This window comes from Myripristis murdjan, chromosome 20, assembly GCF_902150065.1.
Source record: "Myripristis murdjan chromosome 20, fMyrMur1.1, whole genome shotgun sequence".
Classification (NCBI taxonomy): Eukaryota; Metazoa; Chordata; class Actinopteri; order Holocentriformes; family Holocentridae; genus Myripristis; species Myripristis murdjan.
Window position 1 is genome coordinate 21,340,620 of NC_043999.1, and position 26,045 is coordinate 21,366,664.

Consider the following 26,045-nt stretch of genomic DNA (forward strand, 5'->3'; position numbering starts at 1 on the left):
TTCTCCATTGTAGAGAGTTACATGTCTTATGTCCCTCTTGCAAGTGTGTCCTTAACTGGGTTGGCTAAACATTTGTTATTTCTGCATTTTGTCTTCAACCTCCAGCTCAGAAAACTCAGAGCTCTGCCCTGCACCAGAGCTATCAGTAAACTCTGTGTATTTCAGATAACTCACAGCAAACCAAACCATAGCAGGATATAATTTTTGTACGACATGCTTGTTGCCGTCACATAAGGACATATGCTGCTGAACAGAGACTGCAGTGTTGATGCATGAATTCAGTGCTTGTTTGCAATTTGTTAAATTGAGCAGACTGCTTTTCAGATTCTCTAGAAATGATAATTGAACCCTGGCAGCATGTCGCCAGGCCACAGCTTTAATGTATCATTACCTCTGATTTAGGCTCGCTATGTTAAAGTCTTTTCCAGCACCACAAAAGATACACTCACATTTTTGTACTTTATTTAATAAATAAATTCATAAACAGCATTGGGAGAGAACATGGTAATGAAATAAAAGGCACTTTGAAAACAATACTGTATAGGCTTGTGTGTGTATTTGAATGTAGGCATTTGACTGTGAAAACACTTCAGAGGCGAATCATGTGATGTCTTTGATCAAATAGTCTCAGTTTCAGTCTTACAGCCTAAAAACATTTAACAAAACATCTTCTATTGACTCACACAAATGAGTTCACAATGTGCTACTTAACAAGCTGACAGAAAAATAATGAAATATTTTTGGCTTTGCTTGACATTAACACAGAAAAGGACCTGAGAATGAATAATGAAATTGATAAGCAAATAAAACACCATTTCCTTTTTAGTTGAAACATATTTTGTTCCCTAACTATACAAATCATTTGATTGTTCAGTACTGCCACAATTTAACCCTTTAAACAAGTGGTATACAATCCCTTTGTGATAGTATATCAACACTAAAAAATAATCAATGCTCATTTTATCCTTCTCATGTATTTGCTCAATGTTTTCATCCTTCATTATAGACAAGAGTACTCATTAAGAGTGCAATAATATCTTAAACACTGGATGTTTCCTACCAGTGTTACTTTTCAATTTTCCAAGCTGCAGCTTACAACTAACTTTACATCTATTTAGCGATGTGTGATCTGTCCGATCTTCACTGAGTGTTAAACATTATCCCATATGTCCTCTTGTATATTTGTTCTATATATACACACACATCATACATAATGTGCTATGGATGACAAGTAACATATTAAAACTCAGGTCCCCTCTGAAACACACAAAATACAATGGAAGTCAGTGCACAGAGAGAGGAAACAAGACTGAAAGACAAAGTGTGTTGACACAGAGAAAGAGAGAATGACAGGGAGAGAGAGGGAGAGAGAGAGAGAGAGAGAGAGAGAGAAAGAAAGAGAGAGTAATATTTGCTGTGAGTAAAAGGCCAACAGCCATTGTACACAGCAACAGTGAATACATCATTACTACATGAGGGACATTGTACAGCATGTAGATATTTGATCTGTTGATCGCTGTATCAACTAATGAATACTGTAATCTTCCTCCATGTTGGCATTACACAAAATCTGCTCAAAAAAAAAACATCCACTGAATTGAGCTGAGTTGAGTTGAACTGAGAGAGAGAGAGAGAGAGAGAGAGAGAGAGAGAGAGAGAGAGAGAGAGATTCTTGTCCATATACATCCAACCATCCTGTATATCCAAAGTGTACACACAGTGTTGGTTAAAAAAGGCTAAATCCTTTGCCCATACCAGTCCTGTGGCAGGAAAAAAACACCTTCATTTACTCACCTTTAGCAAATATGCAATTTAAAAGTATATACACATAAACTGTACATCTAAAATACATCAAATGCATAGAAATCAAAAGTGTTAGTAAAATACAGATGCAGTGGCCAAGTGTTACACTATAATGATTAAGCAAAGTAAAAGAAATGGCATAAATCCAACCACAAACTCCTCTCATGCCCCCAAAATCCATAAACTGTAGTCGTCGAGTTGTTAACAGTGTTCACTGAAACTGTCAGGCCATCATTTTCCTTCATATTTGGGATTGACCACAGTCGTAACAGCACTTTTGTAGATGGGATTTTCACCCTGAAAAAGAGCAAATGAACACTGAGGTTAGTCTGAGGCATGTTGCTCATATTATCTAACCAATAATGCATTTATGTCACATTTATATCAATTAACAGGTGAAACAACAATTTTTCTGACATATTAGAAAAAACACACGGCAATGGATTACCATTAAGGCACGAGGAAAACCGTTAACACGTTAAAATGTTTTATATTTATGTAAGTGTGTGTCATTCATCTTACACTAGTAGATAGTAGCAATACACAGTCACAACATGCCATTTTCATCATGTACCAAATACCAAAAGCTGCAAACAGGACCTGATATCATTTTAATCACACAGCATACTCACCAGGCAGGGTGTGTAGGGCCTCAGAAGACTATTTATAATCTCATAATCTCAACACTCAACAAGCTTTACGACTTTGAGCTGTATTGTTTATCACAGCACACTCATGCATCTTATTTTCAAACTATGAAGGCAACATTCCTCCTGCTGTGGATCAGTTTGTTCACTTAACGTGCTTTCTTTCACGTTTAAAAGTAGCACAAGACAGGTGAAATTACACAAATACAGAACTTGAAGCCGAGTGAGACAAAGAAGTGCATACAACCCCCCCCCCCCCCCCCCCCCCCCCCCCCCCCCCCCCAAAAAAAAAAAAAAAAAGCCCATGCAGGAAATCCAAAGGAATACAAACTTAAAGGGCAGCAGCTTTACGTCCATAGTTTGGGTTCTGGAACTGATTGATAGGACTCTTGTATATGGGGTTTTCTTGCTACAGGTAGAAAGTGACGACAGCACAGGGTTCAGCGAGGAAAAACAGAATGACAGCACAGGAAACAGAATGAAAAAGAGCACAATGAACAAATATCATGAATAAAGTCCAAGAGAGTGATGGAGAGAGGTCAGAGGAGGAAAATGAGTGGGACAGGGAGGGAAACACTGCTGCATTTACATGAAATAAGGGCAAACTCTCCATGATTGTTTGACATCTTTGTTAAAGGAACAGCTCACACTGCAAAAAGTCAAAATCTTACCAAGATTATTTGTCTTACTTCAAGTAAAAATGTCTTATTTCTAGTCAAAATATCTCATTACACTTAAAATAAGACATGATCAGCACAGAAATAACTTGTCTTTAGACAATTTTCACTTGTTTCAAGAGAAAATTTACTTGAAACAAGTGAAAATTAGCTTGAAACAAGAAACAAATTTTGCCAATGAAACAAGCAAATTTTTATTTGTGACACAAGTGAACAAGTGAAAATAGAAATAAGACATTTTTACTTGAAATAAGACAAATAATCTTGGTAAGATTTTGACTTTTTGCAGTGCACCCTCCAAAAAAAGAGATATTTTTTCCCCCAGTGCAATCTCTCCATCCAGATTGTGTGTTTATTGGTGAGGCTTGTAATGTAAGGGAGACAGACCAAATCACACACCCAGATAGACATATTGCACTGGGGATGATTTGGAAAGTATCTCTTTTATTTTAGGTGAACTGTTCCCTTATGATGTGGTTACACACAAGTCCTCCCTTAATACTGCTCATCTGGATGGAAGGGTTGCACCCCTAAGCAGAGATGGGTAATTAAAGGGAAGTGCAGCAGTAAGACGCCCTGCCCATAAGAACAACAAAGACCCCAACACTCACACAGGGGGTTGAGGTTGATCAGGGACATCTGCAACAACAGAGCCACTTTAGCGTAAACTCACCACTAGGTGGAGGCAAACTACTGTAGTTGAAATCATGCCGAAAAATGGCCTTTCTGTCATATTGATGTTGGCTGGTGATTCTCAAGAGGGAAAGAAGCAGGAAGGGGAGGGTCTGTGGCCACTCCCCGGAAAAAAAGTCAGCTATGCTCAGGGTGCATAACATTCCCAAAAAAGTCCACACAGTCGCCTACATTTTTTCTTTTTATTTTGAGTGGAACTCAAAGGCAACACATTAAATCTATTTCTGCAGCTGTGAGACCTGAAAAGCGTAATGATATCAACAGGTCTGCTGCGTGATCTGCCTCTGAGAACAACCAGCGATCCTCACAAGCTGATTTCCCTACAGCGGTTGGCTTTCAGCGGCACAGTCAAACAGCACCTGTTTTCCACATTTTACTCAACAAAAGGAAAATGCAAATTTCTGCCAAAAATCAAAAGCATTTATCCCATTAATCTCCCATAGAGGTGGTTATTTTTTGCTGCTCCAGACACTCACCGTATCCCACTTGGCGTTCATCTTCTCCTTCTCGAACTTGGCGAACTCTCTCCTGTCATGGATGATCATCAGCAGCTTCCAGATGAGCAGCAGGGCTAAGCCAATCAGGACGATGCCGGCGACCACACCCGCCACGATGGGGATGATGTCAGGACCGGCGGGGCAGTCTGAAACACAGCAGGGGACACCATTTCATTAGCTTGAAACAACACAGAGCAAAAATAACACAGCTCTGCGCAAAACATAGCATTGCACGACTGTGTGTGAATAAACAAATGGCCTATTTTTGGCACCAAACTACCGCAAGCCCAAGGCCTTCATTCCACCCCTGTAATTTCCCATCATTTCTGTTTCAGAAAAGCCATGTCTCTTTCCACACCCAGGTCACGCTGCCGCTGCATTCATGACTTTTCCCCGAACTTACCCAGTGTGTCTACCACATGGACCTCCGTCTCAGTGTTGTTGTTGACAGCGTAGGTGTAGTAGAACCAGCAGTCGTTGGCGTCCCTCTCCTTGCAGTGCATCACAGGGTAGCTGGCGTCGTTGGGCTGCGGCAACTTATCCCTGTCCTTCACTTTGATCAGTTTAAAGTCGTTGCATTTTTGTTCGCACACGTCCTTCTTCTCACCAGTGCCGAATGCCCGACACTGGACACACTCCCTGCAGGGAACAGAGTGATCAGCGGTAGTATTTGCTCTCAGCTAGGGTTGTAGCACTGTTTTCTACTATGAATATACTGCAGGTATCAGAGAGTTCAATTTAATGTTGTTTTAAGACCATTTAAAGACAAAAAAAACAAACCCCAAAAAATCCTAAGACTGATTTTTTGTTAGAAATCATCTTTTTTGTATTCAAATAGGCATTGCAGGTAAGCATAAATGTATGAGCAATGTATTTTGGTCGAGTGCAGAGGTTTTAGATAGCAATATGGTCGGTCATTAACTAGATGACCCTATAAACAGGTAAATACAATTGGGTTAATCTTGAACAGGTATTTTCCGAAGAGGTCAGTGTAGCAGGTAAGTGTAAAGTATTGTTGAGTATTTGCATTATTATCACACCAGAAATTACAACCTCTGAAGCTGAAGACACTGACTTATTCTGACTAAAGGAAACAGTACATGATTAATGTCAATCATGAAATTACAACCTCATTAATTCAAATTTGAGAATATTTATCAACTATTAAAGCTTTGATGTTCATTATCAGATTGAATTGGCAGTTCAAGAGTTTTTAAGAACCCAAACAGACACTACATGATGAGGAAAATGTGGTCAACATGACTCAGCCTTACTTGTGCTCGGCGCAGACTCCTGGACATGTCGGGCAGGTTTCGCAGGTGGGACCCTGGAACTTGGCATCAGTGCACTTACAGGTGCCACACTCGCACTTCCCTCTGCCGTTACAGATCTGCTTGTTGCTTGCCAGGCACGTACTGGTGTCCAGGGAGCAGTCACAGGCGCTCCCTGTCCACATGGGGTCACAGATACATACCCTGCACTCGCAGCGTCCATGCCCTGGGAAAAAGAAAACAACAGCAAAACAGAAAGGAGGGTTGTTTTGACTAGGGTCAAACAGAACATCTGAATAAAAGACAGTTAATTTAGTTTAATTGCACCTTAATCCAGTGGTCTAATTGGCAAAATAGTCATTATATACCATCTCAAACCACCACAATAGCTCAGATTTAACAAATGCCTCTGTGCCGCTGAACTCTTCGTGGTCGGTTTAATGTCCTAAACATCACCCCGTCACCTCCAACCTCCACTGCACCAACGAGGCTTACATGCTCATCTTCCCATTTCAATCTTGCTCTCAATCTGACATGCTCACCTCCGCACAGCTTGTTTCCAGAGCGGTCACAGTTGAAGTTGTCACACTCGCAGTACTGTCCGCTGTATCTCTCCTCGGGATTGTCTCTCTTCTTGCATTCGCATGTGCCGCACACACAGTCTCCGTTGTTGCTACAAATGTCGGTGCCGTTGTCTTTGCGGCAGGTGCGGTCCATGTCCTCCGTAGCCACCTCGTTGCTGCTGCATTCACACTGTCGGCCCACGCGGCCTTCGTTACACCTTACACAGAGGGAGAGAAGGACGAGATGAGGGGGTGCCACAGTGGATTCTGGAAACCACTACAAGCATTATTGTGCCATACCACTTAAACAGCATTTTATACAAAATCAAAACAGAAAGTCTTTTAGTACTGAGTCTTAAAATCTTTTTCTGCAATTTTCACGAGTGAAGAAGAAGACTGCTAAAAGCATGATTTTGCTTCTTTACCCTGAAAATTGAAACAAACATAATTTTCTTGATATTAATGGAGTGATCAGCATTATTTTTTAAGAAACTAACACTTTCAGAATTCAAGAAACAAGTGAAACTGCATTGGAACAAGTGGAACTGTATCACCACATGGACTGTTTTAATTTAAAAAAAGAAAAATAAACATTATTTAAGACTGAATATGAGATTGAATGGACTTAAACGATGGTACTTTTTTGCCATGCATTAGGTATTACACAGTGATGTTGGCATAAGGGACTCACTTGCAGGCTCCACATTCATATGTCCCATTGCCAAAGTGGCAGAGGTTGCTGTTCTTGACGCCATCCTTGTGACATTCACACTCACATATGAAGTGAAGTGTTATCTCCACTTCCTCTGTAAATCCCAAGGGCTTAATCTTAATGGTCTCAGACTTTCCCTGCTTGGGACAACCCTTGGCTGTCACACTGATGCTAAATGTCACCTAGGAATGAAGGAAGAAGAAAGCAAACCAGGCTCAGAGAACTGAAATTTGTTATGAATGAGTTTGTTAAATGCTTATGAAAGTCTCTAATCCTAATACTGAATAAGAATTATCATGTTGAAGCCTAACCTAACAGAAACTGCAATTGTGTTTAGTAAAGCAGATGCATTGAAAAAAAAAAACATTTTGCATTCTGTATTGTTCTGTACTGTACTTACTGAGTTCTGTATAAATCAGTAATTGACATGCAGTGAGGAAAAAACAGTAATCACCTGCTGAAAAAATAACACTCCTAACTGCACTGACTGGTATTTTAATGTTTACTCTATATTCACATAATTTATTTTATTTTCTCACTCTAAAACGTCTGTACACTGTATGTTTTGACATCTGGAAGCTTCGGTGGTCTGGAAGGTTCATAAATTTTGGCTTTGTGGTAGTGGAATTCCGCTTTATTTCATATTGTATAAAAAAAGGGTAAAATATAACAAAAAAGGAGTTGTTTTTCAATTCACACCTCATCTCCAATGGATATATTAGAGCACTTCCGTCCATTTTCGCCCTCACTCACAACTCCATTCTTACAGCGGGACGTATAAGCTATGGATACTCCCTCTGGCAGCTTGCTGTTCTCCAAAATGACCTCCGACGACAGAGACTGCCAAAAACAGAGAGATAACAACACCAGTGTTATTATATCTTCCAGTGGAATGTCAGCTGGTAGCTTTGTTTTGACAGTCTACTATACACAAAGGCTTAACCGAGCGTTGAATGTAAAAATGTGTTTTGAAATAACTTTGACTATTACTTTACTTTCAGACCCATTCAGAATGTTCAAGGGAATGACCAACAGCGGGATCTGTGGCGTACTCACATTGTAGGCATCTATGATCAGGTTGATCACATTACTGGAGTTGTCAGACAAAGTACCCACTGCAGACTTTGGTATCAGATTTTTCAGCTCCTGAGAAGAAAGAAAAAAAAAAGTTTAGTACAAACCATTTCAAACCCTGTGATCTCTGAAACCCAATGAGCCACGGCGGGGATTAAAAATACTTTGCTCTCAGCTTTTAAAGGCTGCTGTTCCAGCTGTGGTGCACAAGTGCATAGTGGTGGAATGGCAGAGCCCAAAAATGCAGGGTTTTAGCCATTTCTAGCTCTGCGGCATTCTAAATTTGGTTGCATATTGATTTCTAAACTGAAATAATGAGATTGTTATTGTTCTGAAACGTACCGAGGCTACCGACAAAGATAGATTTTATCAAAGTCAGATATGGAATTGGGCTGAAAAAGCAGCAGCGAGGCAGAAGGATACAATCAGAGTTTGAGGGCAAAGCGATCATTAACTCAGAGCAGATGCATCAGCACAGGTGAACACGTCAAGGTACTGGGCTTCTTCCAAACACACACACAGAGGGAAAGGGAAGTATGCACAGAGGCAAGCATGTAAACAAATGAGTAAAAAAGAGAGCAAATAAACAAGAATAAGAAGGCAGCTGAGTGAGGACTAACTTTGTACACAGGCTGGAACTCCTCTGTGACTGCAAAGATGGTCTGAATGTTGTTGTCGCTCAGCTTCTGAACCAGGTGAGCAATAGAGGGATAGTCCTTGAAAAGAAGACGGTCTAGGTGAGGCAAATTTACACCTCAACAAGCATGACATGTCAGCATAAAGATCTATAGCAACCTCTCAGTTGGAGGTAATCCGAGGAATTTCCCACATATGGAAACCCTTCAAAAACAGGCCGGCAGGTGTTGAGCTACTTACATAGTAATGGCTCATGGTGTACACGTTGTTTTCCAAGTGACATTTGCCATCATTGGGCAGCACGATGCCGCCCAGCTTGCCATCTCCAGCGAAGTGGAAGCCGGCGTCGGTGGAGAACACCAGCAGACGGGTCACGTTCCTCCAGCCAATCTGCTCCTGAGGAACGAGAAAGAGAGACTCAAGCCATCTCTTTTACCCGTCTTGTTTGCTACAAGCCATGGAGCAGCTCTGTAAAAACTAACAACTGTAACACATGACCCTGTAATTATCATTGCATCCAAAAATCTCCTTGTAAACACCAAAGCCTCATAAAATGCTTTTTCACACATCACCATGTTAGCTTTACTGGTGTTGTATCGCTGCGAGCAAGGACCAAAATTGTGGGAATATTACATCGAAAGTGTTTATTTCCCCTAGGAAGTAAGTTCTTCCTGCTTACCCCACACACAGCCACCTGCATGATGGCATCGAAACCCCCCTCAGGAGAGTCCAAGTTTCCAGAGATGTGCTGCTGGCCCACCAGGGTGTTAAATTTCTGGCCGTCGTTGGTCAGCTTCAGCACATTCTTGTAGCTGAAAGGGCTGGTGCAGTTCTGATCGCCTGTGCAAGGGTTCAGCAGCTTGGCTGGGGTGGTGCTGATGTACGGCATGACTGTCTTCTCCACAAAGGAGCCAAAGCCTTTCAAAAAACAAAGGAAAAGACTACACTGCATTACTATATCACCGATCGAAATCCACGAGTTGTCTGGGCAGAGCCTTCCTGGTTTGAGACTGACTTCTGTAGTTTAAGAGTGACTTCACACCAAAAATAATAAACTAATTACCTTGAAACTACTTAGTACTTTGGTACATTTTGTTCATTCAAAAAAAAAAATCTCACCAAGACACCTGAAAATCCAGGTCTCAGTCCTCTTGCAAGAGAACCACTGAGTAACAATGCAATTGTGCCAACAAGTCGCAACACACAAGGTTTTATGAGTCTGTTGTTTGTTGTTTGACTGTTGTTCCATATGGTTTTATGGCTATAAGGGGACGGATGTTGAGATCCGATAGCCAGCAGTTTCTTTTGCTTGGAGAGCCTGACATAATAAAATGTACTGAAGACAAACCACAGTTTGGACTGATGTTCACTCTCAAATATTTTTTCATGTGTTCTGAACTGAACACCAGAGAGGGCAAATTACAGCACAGAACACAGACAAGTCCATCATGCTTAGCTAAAGTTACTGGGAGTGGAATCAGGATTTGTTTTGACCTCCCCCACTGCCAAAATCTCCAGTTTCACAGAATGACATCTTACCAGCAACAAAGTCAACCTTTCCTCTCAGGTTCAGACTAAACAAAATGAACAATAAAGGTGATAATAGTTGAAAATCCTCACCTATCCTGAAGTCGGAGGTGATCTTGGACATCTCCAGCATCAAGCTGGTTCCCAGGTTCTTTACATTCTCTAAATCATCCTTCATTGAGTAGGACAGGTCCATCAAGTAGTACAGGTCAATAGGATAATCTTCTGCTCGTTTGAACTTCAAGTCAAAAGACTGGGGCTCACCTAAACACACAAATCATGGATTTACAGGCTTGGATATTCACATGCTATGGAGCAAGAGGACGCTACTGTACCTCAGGACCGTACGCATCGCTGTGCAAGAGTTACCATACTCTTCACTAGTAAATATCTAATCCAAACTAAAGCAACAAAACAACCAAAGAATTCCTTCAGAAATGTCATCAATTATGTAAAAAAGTAAAATGAGAATTAAATGTACCACCATATCTTATCAACATGCTGTATCATAACAATATTTCAGTCATATTTCTGCATTTTTCCCTCCATTCCTCACCAGAGCGGAGGGTGAGACTGAGTTTCTGGGGCTGGATCTGAGTGATGTCCTCTGGCCTTAGCTTCTCTCTCCTCTCCTCTCCCTTGCTGCGATTTGTCACCATTTTGTTCTTGAGGATCCTCTGACCTCCACGTGGGTTCTCGATCATGGCGTCTGCACAGCCCCTCTTCTGAAGAGACTGAAGCTCGTCGCAGCGGGTTGACACGGTCTCGCCCTGTTTCAGGAAGTCCTGCGTGGCAGAAACCAGTGAATGAATGCCGAGCTCAAGCTGCACCGACTGGACTTCACTAGGATGCTGATGCTTGCAACATGCCTCCTCTTCTACATTATGCAAAAACCAAAACTAGATGCTCAGCTAAAAATATGCGACTATATCAGTATGTTTTCAGTATAATGTGATGTTTAAGTGCCAGCCTGTTCAGTGCACCACAAATAGCATGATGGTGCAATACTCAGTAATGACTACGGCTTCGATCCACATACTGGGTCTGTGCACCAGCCACATTTGGCTCCAGCCTGGATACACTCCCCACAGTACTTGGCGTTGGCATTGATGCACTCATTCCCCTCTGGATGGAAAACAAAGAGAGGAGGCACAGAGTCAGAGAGAGCAGAGGTACAGCACGGTCCCTGCAAAGTAAGCAGCCTGTTAAGCCCCCCGTGTTTAAACATCAGTTCATCTGGAACACTGTGTGGCTCAATGGTAATTGGAGACAGAGCCTGAATAGTGCTACTTTTCCATTATGTGCCTCGCTCCATGACGCTAAGGTGGAGCTCCACTTCTGGTTAATGACATCATTAGACTAAAGAAGCATGCCTCTCCCTAGAGATGGAGCTCGTCATCGTCCTAAATTGTACGTTTGCTATGCAAGCCAACATCAGTGCAATTACGTCATGCTCTGTGCGGTCACTGAGCAGAATACTAATGTTGCCGCTGTATGTAAGCTGATCTTGTTTGACGAGGACATTTGACAGGGAGATCTTACCTTTCTGAGCGCTACTGTAACAAAAGACTCCTAACAACGTAGATATCAAAAGCAGCTTAAGGTCCATCTGAAAACACAAAAAGAGACAATGTTATTTTGAGAGGCAATATGTCCGTTGCGAATATCTCTCGTAACAATAATAGCTGGGGTGCTTGGCGGCCTGCTACTAGAATTCATTTCCTAGACAAAAGGTCCAATTGATGCCATTTTTGCAGTTCCCTGTGGGGGTCTCTGAGAGTTAGAGAGGGTCTCTGAGAGATGATGGATTGCAATTCTAAGCAGCTTAGGCCTAGTTATAATTGGAGGTAATAAACTATCTAGTGACAAGAGTTTTGCTATTATTAGCGGTCATAGGGTAACAGGGAGCTAATTCAATAAGACTATGCTGGCACACAAACATGCATGCACACACACACACACATACAAACTTACTCCTTGCTTGGTCTGCAGCCTCATTTTCCCTCCCAACAAAACCCTCTTACTGTAAATAGCCTTAGCTCCCTAGACCAAACGCCTGCTCTGTCATGTCTATTGATCCCTTGTCTGTGCATAGGCCCTTTGCTCAGCCAAATCAATGAATCATCCCTTATTTCTAATGCAAAGCTCATGACTTACTAATGACAGAGGGACTGAATAGCCTTTCTCTGGACTAAACGGCCCATTACTGCCATTAGCAACAGCCTAGAACAAAGAGGACGGGGATCACTTGCTTTGCATTGCAATAAAAGCCTTATTTTCAGTAAGTGCTGTGCGTGATGCCTTAAATCATGAGACCAAAGTGAGGCATATATTTACAGCATGTACTGTGTTAAGCACAAGGGTTTTCCAGTCATCCTCATTATCATTACACATTCGACATTACTGCTGTCCTCTCACAAGATTTAGTTAGCGCTGACATGCTTTTGGGATTGTCACCAACTCTTATTAGCAGCTGTACGAAATGTGCGCTGGCAAAGCCTCCACATAGTCACCAAATCAGTGGCCTAATCCTGCATTATCATCGACTGGCCAGCGAGGGCTTGTGCTCAATCTAATTAACATGTGGAATGTACAACCAATTTCCTGCCTGACCATAAATAACCAGCTCTGGGGAGTTAAAGTCATTCCTGAGAGAATCGCAACAGTAGCTAATGCTTGCCACGCTGCATATTAACGCATGTGGTTCAAATTAGATCTAGATATACAGCGATAAAGCCACTTAGCGAGGAACTGCTCGACTTGGAGACATAAAGTGCACAAAACAGGGATAAAAATGCTTCTTTTATGACCTCAGACCACTAGCTGTTGCTGGCTATTCATAGTGGCTACATTAAAAGACTGCATTCCCTTACACTGTGGTAAAGGAAGCTCTGACGTTCAGTGTGCATGGTGTTGAGTGAAGCATTCCTGAACGCCTGTGTGTGTGTGTGTGTGTGTGTGTGTGTGTGTGTGTGTCCGTTTATGTAGACACAGCAGGGTAGACAGCCTGTCTGCAGCCCCCCAGATTAGATCAGCTGGCTTCATCCTCTCCACTGCTCCACATGTGTCTCTCTCTATGAGATAAACAGCACAATTAGGCTACCCGAGTTCTGCCACCATCACCGTGCGCTGTGTCTGAGCCGGACAAAGACATGCTCCACATATGAAGCCGACGACCTTTAGCTAGAAGATAAAGTTAGGCGATCACAAAATGCACCTACAACAGAGCTATAAACTAATGAGCAAAGTGCAGTGGGTTTAGTTATTGCACAAGGTCATGCTGTGATTTTTTTTTTTTTTAATGCTGAAGTACACACACAATGAACAACTGACTTCACAGGACGCTGTGAACACTGAGCTGAAAGGCAAGGAAAATATATTCACATTCCTCGTATAACAAAACCACAAGCTCGGTTATTTCCTTTGCATTCTTGCTGGGGTTTCAACTTCAGCTCCAGCTTGGAGTTCCAGGGAATCATTCAAATGCAAACTACGTCTATAAAATGCCAGCGAGTTGTCAAAGTTAGAAAAACAGCCATGGTGTCTTCTATCCCATGAAGCTTAGCCGTTGCGGAGTGGAATGTTCTAAAACTACAATAAAATATAGAGCAGAGCCCTGAGAGCAGGCCAGGAAAGGGCTGGGAGCAGGAGCTGACGCTGCCTTCAAGTGCTCCGCTAAAGCTCAGAGTTCACAAGTCCTTAATAAAACTTCAGTAGTGCCTATGGTTGGAAATAACATCAACATGAAAAGTGCTTTTTTGGTGGCTGCTCTGTTTTAGAAATCAAGCAGTGCACGGTTACTTTGTGCAGCGGAATGAGGATCAAATGCACATCAGGCATGCAATTATTAGCCAAAAGTTATTGTATCAGCTGTGTCCACTTCTCTCACTAATATTCAAACCTCAGTAACAATCCTCAGTTGCAATCTTTCTCACGGCACTCAAAGGCATCCTTAAACTGCACCTCTTTAAGTTAAAGCAGACCAGCAAACGTAATGCTAAGACACTATATTTAAACATGAATGATAATGTCAAGGAAATATATCTGTTGGTTTTGAAAGATTTGTTAGGTATGAAAAGTGCATGCCCCGATAACCAAACATTCACAAACAGTCTGAATATTCTGCTCGTACATCTTGCGAGACAGATATGAATCACAGTGCTAATGTCAGGCAGGGAGTGATGAGGACTATTAAGGGAATTTGGCCAAGCAACCACAGCGCTCAAAAGCATTTCTGTCCATGGGAACGAACAAAAATAAAGCAAAATTCCAGACAGCATACTGACTACAGTGAAACAGACCAGCGCTGGTCTTTTTCTTGCAGAAAAATAGTTTGTTTAGCGAACAGCACCTTGGTGAGTGAGCAGACAATAACATACTCCCACTCTGTTCCTGTCAGTCTCTCTGCATCGACTCTGGGTCTCTCTCTCTCTCTCTCTCTCTCTCTGACACACAACATTCACATCAAACATTTCTCCATCAACCTTTGTCCACTTGTCACACACACCTCAGCCATGACTCAGGACACTCCTGTGTTTTATGGGTGTCAGTGAATCTGTCTGAGTGGGCAGGAGAAGGTGATGCATGGCAGACACCGTGGTGCATGACTAAAACGGGCTGAGGCTCTCAGGCATTCCTCCCGGGCTGGACGCTCCCAGACCAGGATAGTAAACTGGGCCTAGTCCACTGTTACCACACTTTGGGGAAATGTGAGCCATGACAGGCATGATACTAGTTATAACACTCTATTTCTCACAATCCCTTCCTTCCCTATTTTCCCATGATTACAAAACCAATTTTTACAGAATATTGAGTTTGATAAAAACAGATAAAAAGGAACAATGAGAACCCCTGTGCTGCACTACATCGATCATGATTCCAATCTGATATGATTTTGCGCTCGTTATCTCCATATGACCACATTTTTTGCTGTAAATTTAATACTGAAGTCTATTACACATGTAGTCATTCTGATGCACTGTCTCACTGGGACAATTTCTAGAGAATTCTAGCAACATTGAACTACTTCTCATTTTGCTATGGACCCCTGGCAGGCCCAGGAAGACCCTTAGCGGTCCCCACTCCCCAGTTTGTAAATTACTGGTGTGGAAACAGCAGCTTATCTATGCATCTGAGAGCATCACAGACCTCAGTCATGAATGAGTGGATTTACTTTGCTCACAGAGCTGGTGGTGTCTCAGAGTCACAGCGCTCTTTGTAAGCGCACGCCTAACCCAGGGCTTCCCTCACTCACAGTTACTATTCTTCCACAGCCATGAATAGGAGGAATGGAAAAGAGGGAAAAACAGGAAAGGGCGGTCCACAGTTCCCTGCTTGGAGGGGAAAGGGGTTGCCTCAAGTCCAATGGGAAGGATCTTTAAAACTTTCCTTGCCTCTACTGTGTCAGCTCTATATGCTGTCTTCTCCTCATGCTGCTGTTTGTGTCTGTCTTGCAGGGGATACAGGGTGTCTGCAGGGCTCACTGAGCGGAGTTTAAGACTTTTTAAAACCGAGGCTGATCTCTCACTGGAGAAACAGCACAACAGGAAACCACAGGTTTCCTTTTACTCCATACAGTATCTTTCGAGGCCTTGAGTTTAGATGACACAGCTCAAAACATCTTAAGATGCCTTCAGGTCCTGCAGGCCGCCTGGTGCTATGTGCAGCTTATCTTTGGCATCCTCCTCCCATCGTCCTCCTCTGTTTCCCTTGTTTCCTTCATCCCTTCCTCCCTCCTCCTCCTCCATATCACCATACCACCCACACAATTGCTCACTTCACTCCCTCCATTGCAAGCCAAGCTAAACCGTGGCCCTTGGACCTTGCATGCCCTTCAAATGGGACCGAGTGGGGAACATGTCTGGGCCTGAAGCGTAAAAGCTGTCCAACAGAACTGAAGGAGAATACCAAACAGTGTCCGTCTGTGTCTCCAGCTCCCCCTATTGCTCCCCCTCATCTGAAGGACCCTCTCATCGCAGACAAAAGCAATGAATCAAGCTCCTTCAAAAACCAGGAGGGAGGGATGGATCCTTTTAAGTGTTCCCAGTCACCGCCCTCTCTGCTCTGAGAGCCTCTGTGTGATAAACCCCACTAATGAGAGTGACGTTGGTGTCTTTTATTTTTTGGGTTTGGTGCTTCATCGCCTCTGGGACATTGATATGGGCAGACAATCCACTGTGGTATTTCCGAGGCCATCTTTCCACTGAAACACTATTCCACAATGTTGTGACAACATGAGCAGAAATTTCATCACAGTTTCCATATTACATGAACATTTCAACTTCGCAAATTGTACCTCAAGAAAAAGAGCTCATTCACAGTGAAACAGTGAGGAAAAAATATTGACCTCTGTTGAGTGGGTACAAATGAAGTGATGTTCCCGTCCACAATAAAAGGGAAGGAAATGGTCTCTCACCATTGCACTATTATAAAAAATCACATCAGTCTGTCTCAACTTGATTTAGTTCTGACGAAATGTAACGCTGCACTATAAGGTGTCGCAGACGTCAGCGTCTATTTCCGTTTTTCTTTCCATGTCTAGAGAAGCGGAGTCACAAAATGCACAAACAGGTCAGTAATTACAGTGCACGGCTGTAATGGCAGCTAGCAGGCTTACATTAGCACGGGAACTCTCTGGCTCTGTCATCCCACATGAAACTTTTTCAACAAAAAACACAATAAACTCAACAAAAACAGCACAGGAAGTATAGTCTATAACAATATGCTTTCATTAGAATTTTTTTTATTAAGGAATCTATACATTTGTTCCTCAAAAATAAAAGGGTATCGAAAAAATTTGAAATCACCGTATACAGTGTTTTTAATCTGCTAGTAGCCTTCTTTTCTGTCTTCTGGTGGTTTCAGACATTCAAACATTTGACAGCAACACTGCTGGAATATGGCTTTCATTGCAGAGAAACACAAAAGAAGGGTTGAAAATTGCACATACTTAAAAATTCTCAAAAATAAAGGAAAAGGCACAGACTAACGTGACATGGTGGAGAGATGTAACTCACGTTAGCTTGGCAGTTTAGCTAGCAATAGATTCGTTGGTGGAACATGAGGCAAAACGTGGCAAAAAAATAAGCAATAATCAACGAGAAGGCACAATTTATGGAGACGTTACAACACATAAGAGATGGGAGACACAACCTGGGGAAAAGTTATATCCTTTACGCGGTAAAATCACTATGAAACACTGAAACGGTTAGCTTACTGCTTTTATAAAATGGCAGAAGTATACGCACTCCTTTTTAAAAAAAAAAAAAAAAAAAAAAAAGAGTGTAAATAAGTAAGTAAGTAAGTTACACTTTATTAATCCCACAAGGGGAAATTCCAACTAAAATGCTATCAACAAATCAACAAACAAATGCTATCAATCTTATTCTAAAATGCTAATTATTAAACAATGATGATTAGTCCTTTGGTCAAGCTATACTGCTCTTGAACAGGCACTGAACAACACGCCTGCTTTCTGCCTCCAGTATTTGAGCTGTCTGTCAGTGAGGACGGTGGGCCGCGCTGCAGCCGCAGGTGCTCATTATTAAGCAGGTATTTCACAGCAGCTTCCAGAGCTGCTCAGCTAATCACAAATGAGGACCACAACTATAATTATCCATTTTGTGCTGTATTAACCAGCTTTATGAGTAGCAAAAAAAGCAATTAAGTATCAGAAATGCGGGTATCTGTTTCACAGAGAACACTTAGCCACATGTTGGCGTGATGCCAGCGTCGCCCTGTGTGTGTGTGTGTGTGTGTGTGTGTGTGTGTGTGTGACAGCCTTTGGTGGAGCGCTGCCTCCAGAGAAAGCTCAGGTAACTGTAGTGCTTTTTCTGATGGAAAATCAATAACTTTTGTGTGTGTGTGTGTGTGTGTGTGTGTGTGTGTGTGTGTGTGTGTGTGTGTGTGTGTGTGTGTGTGCTTAAAATGCATTTGCTTTGAACAGGGTCACATATTGTAATTTGCCACAGTTTGACCTCCCCCCTCTATTTGAGTGGCTCAGTGGAGACAATTGAGGCAAAACAGGGAGTGGGGACCTGTGGAGGAAGGCCAAGTCCACATCACTATTCGTGGCTCTATCTCCGAGTTGAAAATAGCCGTGCCATGCTGACGGGCTATTTCTGACGCCGCTGCTCTCCACCTGGCTCCTGCACTCACAAGTCAATCCACAGGAGCTTGTGAGGAGCACAGCAACATGGAATTAATTTCATGAGCGGTCACAACCTATGATAGATACTTTAGATAACCTACACCTAACCTGGAGGTAATACTGCTGCTGACATCCCCTGTGCCATGTGTGATAATGTCTTGGCTTAAGCAGATATACCACACACAGCTCTAACGTGTTACACCCTCACAGCCCCTTTTTAAAAATAGAAAAGAAGCATCTGACTGGAGCTTCAGCTTGACACAAGCTGTTTACTGTTAATGTTTACTGTTTATGTGATCCTCTCAAAGACTCGGAGTGAGGCAGTGAGCGTCCCGTCTCTCACCACGGATCACCAGGCTGAAGTGCGGGCTGGCTGGGGGATCTGAGGGGGATGCCTGTCTGTGGCCGTGTGAGCTCAGGGCTCAGCCTGTGGAGCTGGGAGCTGCTGCACAGTAAGCCTCCCCGCTCGCTCTCTGTTTGCTGAGTCGGCCCTTCCTTTGCTGGAACACAGGAAGCTCAACCCAATCACACAGGAAGCTGGCAGCATGCTGCCTGGCAACCGGCCATATCTCCACCTTGAAGGCCACGAAGATGAGATATGTTGTATTTAATGGAGGGAGGAGGAGAAAGACGAGAGACTCACAGCAACTGAGAGACACACAAACCAACAGAGAGAGGATGAGGTTGCCTTGATAGAGAAAGTTGAAAATACTCCTCGCGGCCAAAATGGTAGCATATTGTCTTTGTGAACGCAGTGTGTCTGATGCCTAGACTTAAACTAGGCCATCCTGTAATCTAAGCTGGAAACTGCTGTTGCAGCACAGCCAGAGGCCTTACCCCTCCAAGAAATAGAGATATTAACACCGGGCTGTCACCGATACTAATGCTCCGAGATCTCTTACAACAGCCAAAGCAACAAATGTGTTGCTTGGAGAAATGGAAAAAAATATTTAGACATATGGCAGCAGACTGCAGGTGCAGACAAAAATATTTACAGAGAGAAAGTGGCTGAGCAGCCTATGGTGTTGGAGTGAAGGATAGAGTATCGCTCCAGGGCTTAAATCATCATCACAGTCCTGCTGGCCAGAGGACAGCCTGTTGCTACTGGGAGACAGAGGAAACTCAAGTCTTACGCTAACATTACAAGAGAAACTGCATCAAAAACAGAAATGCCTGTGTTTTTTTTTTTTTTTCACCTATAAGTTATAGTGCACCGCTTTGCCCACACACACAGCCACATCAACTAATTCAACCTGAGAGCTGCTGCACAGAAAGCTAAACACTGAAGACGTCCAACAGCGGGTAACACATCACAAAGGCCGGGGAGGCAAGACTTGTGGGGAAACTGCCATATGAAGAGTCGAGCTGCTCTGTTTTCTCACAGTCACGTCAGAGAGGCTCTTCATCTGACTTTATCTCTGCACCCGGCAGACTGCGGTGGCCAGCTGTGGACACCTCCACCACATTTCTGCTGAGGCCCGACAGCTCGCAAACTGGCATGTTAATGACACTCAGATGTCTTTCATTAGGCTCCAGGCTCAACACTTGAACTAGAGGGCCTCTATTTCCGCTACCACAAGAGAGTGAAAACTCTGCAGACTTAACACGCTAAGCACTTCACAGCTACATGCATTTCCTCTCGGGAGCAGTAGAAGAAAAACTGTCATGTTCCATTCTCCAGGTATTCGTTAGGAGCCACGGGCTGAACATTGTGTACTGATGAGTGTGTTTCCTCTCAGGCAGAGCTCTGCTATGCCACTTCCCATTTGATATTCCTGAACATTGCATCGCTGTTGCTGGATATAAATCACACAAAGCCTTTTGAATAGACGAGAAGGCTACAGCTCCTTTACAGTTAGGGCTGACATTAAAGGGGCTGGTCTGGGCTATTCTTACGTATTCCACTCAAAGATCGCACTCAATTCACTTACATCTTAAACTTAAATATTTCCTAAAACAACACACAATGCTGTACATGTGATCAAGCATGTTTGATGTTCAGTATGTGGCTCATGCACTGCAAAAACTCAAAATCTTACCAAGAATATCTGTCTTATTTCAAGTCAAAATGTCTTATTTCTAGTCAAAATATCTCATTACACTTAAAATAAGACATGATCACCTAAGAAATAACTTATTTTTAGACAATTTTCACTTGTTTCAAGCTAATTTTCACTTGTTCCACTTAAAACAAGTTACTTTTGAGGTGATCATGTCTTATTTTAAGTGTAATGAGATATTTTGACTAGAAATAAGACATTTTGACTTGAAATAAGACAAATGAGTTTTTGCAGTGTGTTGTTCATTCTGTCAAAGCCAAATTTGTTCATGTTTTGTAATACTGAATAAAAGTGCATTTAAATAGAGAGTATCTTTGGAAGCAGCTTGTTCATTATAGTTAATGTATTGAAAAATAGGGCCTGGGAACATAGTGCCCTGAGAATATAGGGTGGATCCTGCTATGAAGTCATCTAAAGTTAGCAAACAAAAATAACATCCTTTCACACAGGAACTTCTTTCTGTCTCGCTCTCTCATGTTTTTCGAGTAACGCTGACTCCCTCATCCCTCTAACTGACGATAAGCCACACCACAGATACAGCTCCAACTCAAATTATAATACTAACGCTACACGCTAATCAAGCCCTAGACAGACAGAAAGCATCACTCGCCACTGGTTCTTTCCATGGCTTTATTATAGTTCTCTTTTTTGTCTCTGAACTTTGTGAAGAACCTTTTTTGAACGGCTGGTGACTCAGCAACACACTGGAGATAATCGGCATCCGAGACCACATCTGCAAAGACAGAGCACACACACTTTGTTCATGTTGTCTTGCTATTTCCATCCATTCATATTGGGGCATGGGAACAAATCAGGGAGTTATGAGGAGAAATGCAAGTGTCAAGAAATGAAACAAGACTGAGTTATCAAATTCAGTGGGGTCCTCTCAGCATTCCCAACGTACTATTTTTCCAGGCCTTATGTCCCCTGAATACAATGTTCCCTCAGCATAAAAATGATAATTTCATACCTCTGTTCATACCTCTGTAAAAATATCTGAAATTGTGTTTATGGTTAGACTGCTTCCAAAGATATACTCTCTAATTCAACACTTTTTTATTTTCATTATAAAACATGATAAGTTGGCATTACCGCTGGCACAAACAACACCGGCCTCATACATATCATTAAATATTAGCAACATACACAATCCTATGTTCCCTCAATATAAAAAGCACAATAATGAAATGGTGTGTATAAAACATAGATAGAGAGAAATTCAGGCCCCTGGGAAGATGCAGCCTGGGAGCACAGATGTGCTCGCGCTCCAACTCCCAGCTGAATCATAGGATAAACTTCTCTAGAAGCTACAATATTACAGATATGACAAACTCTGTTGATAGAAATTTACTTAGAGGACATGTTTAGAGAAAATCATACAAATATTAAACAGCTACAGCCTTAAGGATTATGTTTATTTTACACATAGGCAGTTGTGGTGATAAGCAAGCCATTCGACTGTGAGAGCCCGGCCAGCAAACCTTCAACAATAAACAGAGTCCACTTGATGCTGCGGCCCAGAACGGCGCTCTACTGTTTGCCACCACTTTAACACCTTTGGCCCATTTTCTCAGCAGACGGTGGCTGGCAGAGGTCAAATTTAACCATGTCACTCCCCACGGTGTTCATGAGGCTGTTTTTAGAAGCCAGAGGCCCCCACCAAAAAAAAAAAAAAAAAAATCACAGGGTCGCCTTTGAGCTTGAGCTGGAGACAAACAGTGAGGGAGAGTCGGCACGACTGAAACCAGCTCTGGAGGTCACAAACCAAAGAGAACCCAGGCTAAGGCCCACCTTGTAATCCAGCTGCACAAATACAAACATCTGCACCAAAACAAAAAAGCACTTTGAGAAGAAGAACGGAGCAGAATCCACGGTGCAAAAGACGTTCTAGTTGTCTTGTCTCTTGTCCCACTTGTTTTTATTGCAACTCCAGTTCCATTTGGCTAATATTTGTGCAAACTCAGGAAAGTCCATTGAGATTTTAGCTTGTTGGTCAGACATGAGATTCACTGGCAAACAAATCACAGCGAACTGCCCCCCTGGGACCAGCGGTTGTAGATCCACTTTCAGACTGTGTGAGTGCGTGTGTGTGCGTGTGTGTGCAGTAGCAGGCAATTCTTTGTACCACTTTATGCCTGAGATTTTCCCCTCTAGCACAAAACATGTGTCATGGAGGGCAACGGTATACATTCATCACATTTGCAGGGGCCGGTGCAACACATAAGCTCCATGTCCCCCTCTCTCTCCCTCACACACACACACCGAGTGCCACAGAGTGCACATTCATCACTTCCATCTCAAGGGACAAGTTCACACCGTAAGCTTTGTGTCACACACACTCTGACACAAAGAGCACACAAACACACACACGAGAGACATGACGCCGTGCAGTAAAGGGCTGCTGGGTGCGGCCCTCTGTGTGCTGTCGGTGGCCTCGTAAATCAGGTGGGAGCCCGGCCCCTCCGGCAGCTGCACACCGGGGCTAGAGGTCACATCCATTCAGCTGGCAGCCCAGCCCCCCCCACACGCTGCCTACCGTCTCCGCTACTGTCTTTCAGCCCCCCTCCCAACCAGCCACTCTCCTCCATTTACCCTCCTCCTCAATTAGCCTTCCTCCCTCCCCCACCCTCCTCTGCCTCTCCCTCTCTCCTTACTGCCTTCCCTTCCACTGCCCTTCTCCCGTCTTCTCCCTTCGACAGGCCCACCCACCCCCACCCATTTCCCTAATTAAACTAAGCCCCAGACTCCCGAGTCCCACTGAGGATTCAGCGTGGTCAGCTGTACATACAAGGCTGGATGGAGGGAGAGAGCGGCCCTCATCCTCCCCACTCCCCTTCAGATGAAATGTTGAATCTCTGCTTGATCCAATCAATGGACGCCGTCTCCCAGCATCCCTGTGTTGCGCCATACTGAATGGCAATAGCCAACAGCAGGCTCTGTATCTGCATGTTGTGTCAGAAACAGAAAATAACACAGCTGGCAGCACTAAGAGGGAGAAACTGACAACCTGTGCGTACAGTAATTCACATATCCACACACTCCCACACAGAGTAGTTCAGCAGACAGACTGTGTATGATCATGTAACTACTTTGTGAGCAGGTAGTTCTCAGCCTACTGACCAAATAAGTGTCCCGGTTCTGAAGATCAGATGCTCCTGTTTAATCAGAGCAGCATAATTACACTGACTCAACAGGAGGCCTCGCTGCAGGAAGACTGTGGCAAATGCACTTTGCTCTACCTTGATGCTGCCAGTGAGGACAGGACCTGAGTCACAGCTTCATCACTTAACATCTCATCAGCTGAACCTCTCTCTCCCCCACCCTCCCTCCCTCCCTCCCTCCCTCTCTGATGCCAACAGAGCTGTCAACATCTCATAGGAAATAATGGCTGAGTTAATACAAACAGATCGTGTGAGATCACAAGAGGAGCATCTGCATGAGTGGGAAACAAAATGAACAGCCTGTTGAATCGGATCCAGAGACGACGGATAAATACTGCAGCTCACAATGTCACAATGTTTACAATTATGTTCATGTTATTTCAACACGGACAGCATGCCAGCTCAGTAACGGAGCCCATCAGCGGGCTTCAACGCGGAGTGAGGCCTACTTGCAAAGCCTGAGTAATCGTGTATGCATCAGTTTGAAAGATAAACCAAGTCACACTCGCTTTATCACAGGGATATTATAGACAGGAGCAAAAGTACCAGCACAGAGCAGCACAGGAGCACTTCAATCCCTGTGGGAATATCATAGATATATTACAGTGATCACTACAGGAGATAGAAAATACCATAAAGCCCCGTAAATTCAATGTAAACTCACTGCTGACACGCTCCTACAGAATTATCATAGGGATATTATAGGGGTTTTCCTTAGGGCGGGATTAAACCACATAACTTCAACGAAATGGATTCATTTGATTGTTTATGATTGTTTATGAGTTGTTAGTTTACCTTGACGCTGTGTTATTAATCCCGAGGCAACATAAAGAAGTATCCTTTTTTTCCTCCAGATTCCGGTGATGATCCGCAGCACAAACACACAGCAACAGCAACTACTGCCCTGTTGGCACCGGGGGCCACTTTGTCCTGCAAAAAAAGTCACGGCAGATTCTCGCCGCTGCTCATTCCCCTCTAATTCTGTCCCCGGAGGAAAAACAAAAGATTTATCAAAATGTGACGGAGGAGCAGATCGACAGCTGGAGAGGAAAACAGTATCCCAGCGCCTGGGTAGACCCTCCCTTCCCTCAGTCTACAGCAGGGAGAAAGCAGGGAGAGCAGCCCGCAGCGCTCCGCTTCTCCTGCCGCGGAGAGAGCTCGGCTGTGTCAAGCGACACGCAGCAGCACACACAGCTTCCGCTCACTGCTTTCACAATAAAAGCTTTGTTAAGCCACACGTTGCGTTGAGTACTGTTCAAATAAAATAAAATAAAATCAACGAATGAATGAGTGAGTGAGTGAGTGAGTGAATGAATGAATGAATGAATAGTAGTAGATATTTTTAAGAAGTAGTAAGCTAGTAAATGAAACTTCAAGTTCAAGACGCCTCACATACAGTATCAATAAGCAAATTGTTCATATATAAATATAATGAACACATGCTCTGTATAATGTATGCCTTAACTTATAGCTATTAAAGTCATTTTCACAACTGTCTATTACCATATAATTTGTCATGTCCTGGCTCTATATTTAAATTTTTACATCTTGTACAACATACTGTATGTCGGTGGTCAGATAAGTTATTGTTAGTTGAATGGAAAAAAAAACAAAAACAAGAAAACTTTTCATTTTTATTTACTAGTCTTCCTTAAATGTAGCTTTTCCAGTTTGATTCTGTAGACTATGTACTTAAAAATCCTAATGCTCTCTACTATATGCTGTATACTTTGCTTTCACAATAGGCTCCTCTTGTTGAAGGGGGAAACATCCACAAAGACAGATTCAGTCACATAATCTAAACCAGACAGCAAGAAGGGATGTAGGCTGGTTTCACCTCACAGCAGTGGAACAATTATTTCCTAAAGTATGTGAGACTATGAGCCTCAGCAAAAAATGTTGTCAGAAACGCGCTTATTTTCAGATACTTTTATTTTCAAGATAAAACTACCATTTTCCGGTGTTATTCTGGATAACTCTGTCTCACTTGACGCGCATCCTGTCTCAGTGTCCTGCCCACGTCACAGCAAGAGGACACCCCCACTGCTTTATTGATCTGTTTCTACAGACAGGAGCAGACTGATGCATCTCCGTTAGTTTACAGGAGAGCGGCGCTTCAAACAAACATTTAGAGCAAGCTGAACAGACCTGGAGTCAGTTTATCCTCCTCCTCCTCCTCCGGGGACAGGAGCTGATCCAGACTGACACAAACCGTCATGAAGTAAATCTCTACAAGTGTCAGTCATTCCTGATCATGTTATTTTCTTAATACTTTAGTAATGAATTGCTCTGAACACATCATTAAAAAGACAAATCCATGTCCCAACTGTTACACTGGCACCCCACCACTAGCCTTTTTTTTTCTTTTGACATGGCATCCTGTTGGGCTGAGACTGTCATTTTACTGCTTTTATTGCCTTACTTCTCAATACTAGACCTCACAGTTATACTCACAGCTAACAAGAGTTTCAGTAATCTGAGTGTTTTTTTTAAACAGAAAAAATAAAACAACAACAATGATTATCACATCATCATCATCATCATCATCACCACATGATCATTTTTTTTTAATACA

General features: G+C 42.9%; 1 protein-coding gene across 1 annotated transcript; it reads right to left on the minus strand.

Annotated features, from left to right (window-relative positions):
- Positions 1–450: 450 nt before the first annotated feature.
- itgb1a (integrin, beta 1a) lies at positions 451–24,607 on the minus strand. Its single transcript, XM_030078907.1, has 16 exons — positions 24,266–24,607; positions 11,643–11,709; positions 11,140–11,225; positions 10,657–10,885; positions 10,194–10,364; positions 9,253–9,491; positions 8,814–8,969; positions 8,558–8,653; positions 7,920–8,009; positions 7,563–7,703; positions 6,843–7,045; positions 6,131–6,369; positions 5,592–5,814; positions 4,721–4,956; positions 4,297–4,463; positions 451–2,100 (listed from the first exon to the last, which is right to left on the minus strand). The coding sequence occupies exons 2-16, from the start codon at positions 11,707–11,709 to the stop codon at positions 2,035–2,037; spliced, it is 2,409 nt and encodes an 802-aa protein (XP_029934767.1). The 5' UTR covers positions 24,266–24,607; the 3' UTR covers positions 451–2,034.
- Positions 24,608–26,045: the final 1,438 nt, after the last annotated feature.

Excerpts from the sequence above, each read along its gene's own strand:
- itgb1a (XM_030078907.1), bottom strand. The coding sequence starts at position 11,709 with ATGGACCTTAAGCTGCTTTTGATATCTACGTTGTTAGGAGTCTTTTGT. Across the intron at positions 8,970-9,252 it reads TGCAGGTGGCTGTGTGTGGG|GAGCAGATTGGCTGGAGGAA; the intron begins GTAAGCAGGAAG and ends CTCGTTCCTCAG. Across the intron at positions 8,010-8,557 it reads AGTTCCAGCCTGTGTACAAA|GAGCTGAAAAATCTGATACC; the intron begins GTTAGTCCTCAC and ends CTTTCTTCTCAG.